General features: G+C 32.9%; 1 protein-coding gene across 1 annotated transcript; it reads left to right on the plus strand.

Moving 5' to 3' along the window:
• Positions 1 to 1,383: 1,383 nt before the first annotated feature.
• On the plus strand, positions 1,384 to 1,743 carry LOC138879077 (dihydrolipoyllysine-residue acetyltransferase component 5 of pyruvate dehydrogenase complex, chloroplastic-like). Its single transcript, XM_070158650.1, has one exon. The coding sequence runs from the start codon at positions 1,384 to 1,386 to the stop codon at positions 1,741 to 1,743; it is 360 nt and encodes a 119-aa protein (XP_070014751.1).
• Positions 1,744 to 3,140: the final 1,397 nt, after the last annotated feature.

Raw genomic sequence — 3,140 nt, forward strand, 5'->3', positions numbered from 1 at the left:
TTGATAGTTAATCACAAGTTTCTATAGGTACAATATTTGGACTTATAATCTTATATTACTTGTCAATCACATATACTTGCGTGTGTGTTTGGAAGTAACACGTGCCATCAGCCAAACCTAATCAAGCTTCTACCGATTTCTTAATGCTCGCATGGAAAAGGGTTTGTCCTTTGTTAGCTAGTTATTGACTTAAAATTGTACTTGTACTAGTATGGCAATTAAAATACATTTAACACAGAGCTCGAGCAAATATTAAATTATACATAATTAAACATAAGTTAGGGAATGATGAACGGGCAGAAAGAAAGCAAAGAAAAGAGGAAAGTGAGAAAGTAAATGTCAGGAATTGTACCTGATGAATCAGACTTTGTACCATAAAGAAAAGAACCAATCAGCTTCTCTTCTTTTTTTAAATTTCATATTTATCGATGTAACAAATAAAGCACTAGTCACTTTCAAGTTTCAACCCTTCCTCCTAAAAAAAAAAAAAAGTTTCAACCCTTCCTGGTCAGTTTTCACAACTTTCCAAAAGCTAATTTAACCAAAGATTTAGACCAACCAAAAAAGAAAGAAAAAAGCACTAAAACAATGCTTTGCAAGAATAAGGACCACACTGCAAAATACACCAAAACTTACTAGTGTATTAACTAGTAAGTACTTCTTATTTATGTTTTGATTTATGTGACACTTTTCACTTGTGGAGATTTAAGTTTTTCAATTTTGATTGTAACTTTCAACATAAAATCTTTAACATTTTGAGATAAAATTTACTCCACATATTTAAAAATTAATTAAAAAATTTACTATCAATCACAATAATTAATAATTTAAAATATTTAAAAAGCATATGAAAGAATCACAATTAAAGAAGAATTCGTTTGACTCTCAAAATTCGAACACCTTCACATAAATTAAAACGGATGGAGCACTTCTTATCTCTCAGCAGACTCAAGGGTAGACTGAGTAATTAAGACAAATTATAAATTGGCGTACTGGATTCTTGGTCACTTAAACTGGTATCGGTTTGTAAAGCCGATACATGAACTTATATTTTTCCCATTTGAACACTCCAACTTGACGGAATGAATATTAATAAATATTTTCTGTTAAACGTGTTCGCCAATCGCTCATACATGAATGTCATGTCACATATTTGGTCTTTATTATATGACATGTGGATTTGTGGGTCCTATATTATTAGGAAAAAAATTAATCTTTAATTTTTTTTTTATTTCTTTTTCTTTCTCTTTTTTCTCCACCTTCATCCCCACTACCCCAATCACTCTCTATCGTGCTTTCATCTTCCCCGCCACCCATTTACGCAGAATCCATGTAATAGAATCCAAGATCCGTGAAATTTTCATTCTTGCACTCAGTTCTACTATGACTGAAGGCAAGATTGTCAGTTGGGTCAAAACTGAAGGTGATAAACTTGCTAAAGGTGAAATAGTTCTTGTTGTTGAATCAGATAAAGCTGACATGGATATTGAATCTTTTTACGATGGTTATTTAGCTACTATTATTGTTCCTGAAGGTGGGTCCGCTCCAGTGGGCTCCACCATTGCTCTTCTTGCTGAATCTGAAGATGAAATTTCACTTGCAAAGGCGAAAATTCCGACATCCATTTCGTATTCCAGTCAAGAAATGACTACTCCGGCTGCTGTTGTAACCGAAGAGGTGGTTTCTCCGGTAGCAACAGCAGTCGAGGTTTCATCATCCAATGCGGGGCCCGCTAAAATGTGAAAAGAAACATTTACCCCCAAGAGAATAAAATCATTAAAAGAACAGGGAAATAGGTAAAGTAGGATTTTGCATACTTCACATGAATGATTAATCAAATGAGCAATGCTTCCCGCCCTTGTGCAATACTTTACATGAATGATAGAAAATGAAAAAAAATTACAGGACGGGGGAATTCGTTTGGGAAGATGAGAGAGGTGGGAGGGGAGGGAAAAGAGAAAGATCTTTTTTTTCTTTCTTGTTTATATTTTATTCTATTTTTAATATTTTTTAATAAAAATAAAATTATTCACGCGTCTTGGCAGCATGATTTGCACACAATTTAGTCATGCCAGCTGTGCCATTTTCACATAGGTTTGGTCAATGCTCAAATGTGTTTATTAGTATTCATTCCGTCAAGTTGAAGTGTCCAAACGAGAAAAATATAAGTTCAAATATAGGCTTTACAAATCGATACAAGTTTAAGTGGCCAGGAAGCCATTACGCCTTATAAATTTGGTAGTAAATACACAATTCATAAAGTTCAAATTCTAACTCCTCCTTCCCCGTAGTTTTTAGTTGTTGAAACATCCATACCAAAAAGTGTATTGTGTTGACCAATAATTACATTAATTACTAATTTGGCTTATGAAAATAAACTGGTTTTGGTGACGGAGGTATAATTGTTTAATGAAGACAGGGATTTAAAGTTTCTCTCTGCATTATTAAGTTGTTAGAGATTTGTTGAGACTTGGAGTATAATAATGATTAATGAACATTTGTAAAGTTTACCTATTAGTTATGGAATATAATTGTGAATGAAAGTCTAGAAAAAGCATAAACTTGGTACAAGTGTTGATAATATAATGTCATAAATGGCATTTCAACCTCCATTAATGGTTTCCTACCACGCCAACAAAATAACTCATTTGCCATCATAATATTTGATTTATCAACCATTATCAAGAACCCATAATGACTTTCTCGATAATTTTCTTTTACTGATTCTTCTTTTTTCTTTGTTTTCAAGTAATCAACATGTGAATAAGGAGAAATTAGGAGAAACCTAGATTTAAAGGAAGATAGAAACATAATCAAGAGAAATTTTTTCTTTACCACCAATCCAAGCCTTTAATAATGATTGAACCTGTCACGACCCGGATTTTCCACCATCGGGATCGTGATGACGTGTAACTCTTGATTGCTAGGCAAGCCAACAATTTCGGTTTTATCACATTAACAATTAATCCAAACAAGAATAAATAATAACTAAAGCTAAACGGATATAAAGTGTGAAAATATTATAACAGTTCAAAATACTCCAATACATGTCTACCCCAATGATCTGGTGTCACAAGTTCACGAACATCTACAAATCTCTACAGACACTGGTTTAGAAGAAATACTACTATTCTCGAAAT

The sequence above is a fragment of the Nicotiana sylvestris genome, chromosome 10 (assembly GCF_000393655.2).
Source record: "Nicotiana sylvestris chromosome 10, ASM39365v2, whole genome shotgun sequence".
NCBI lineage: Eukaryota > Viridiplantae > Streptophyta > Magnoliopsida > Solanales > Solanaceae > Nicotiana > Nicotiana sylvestris.

Excerpts from the sequence above, each read along its gene's own strand:
- LOC138879077 (XM_070158650.1), top strand. The coding sequence starts at position 1,384 with ATGACTGAAGGCAAGATTGTCAGTTGGGTCAAAACTGAAGGTGATAAA.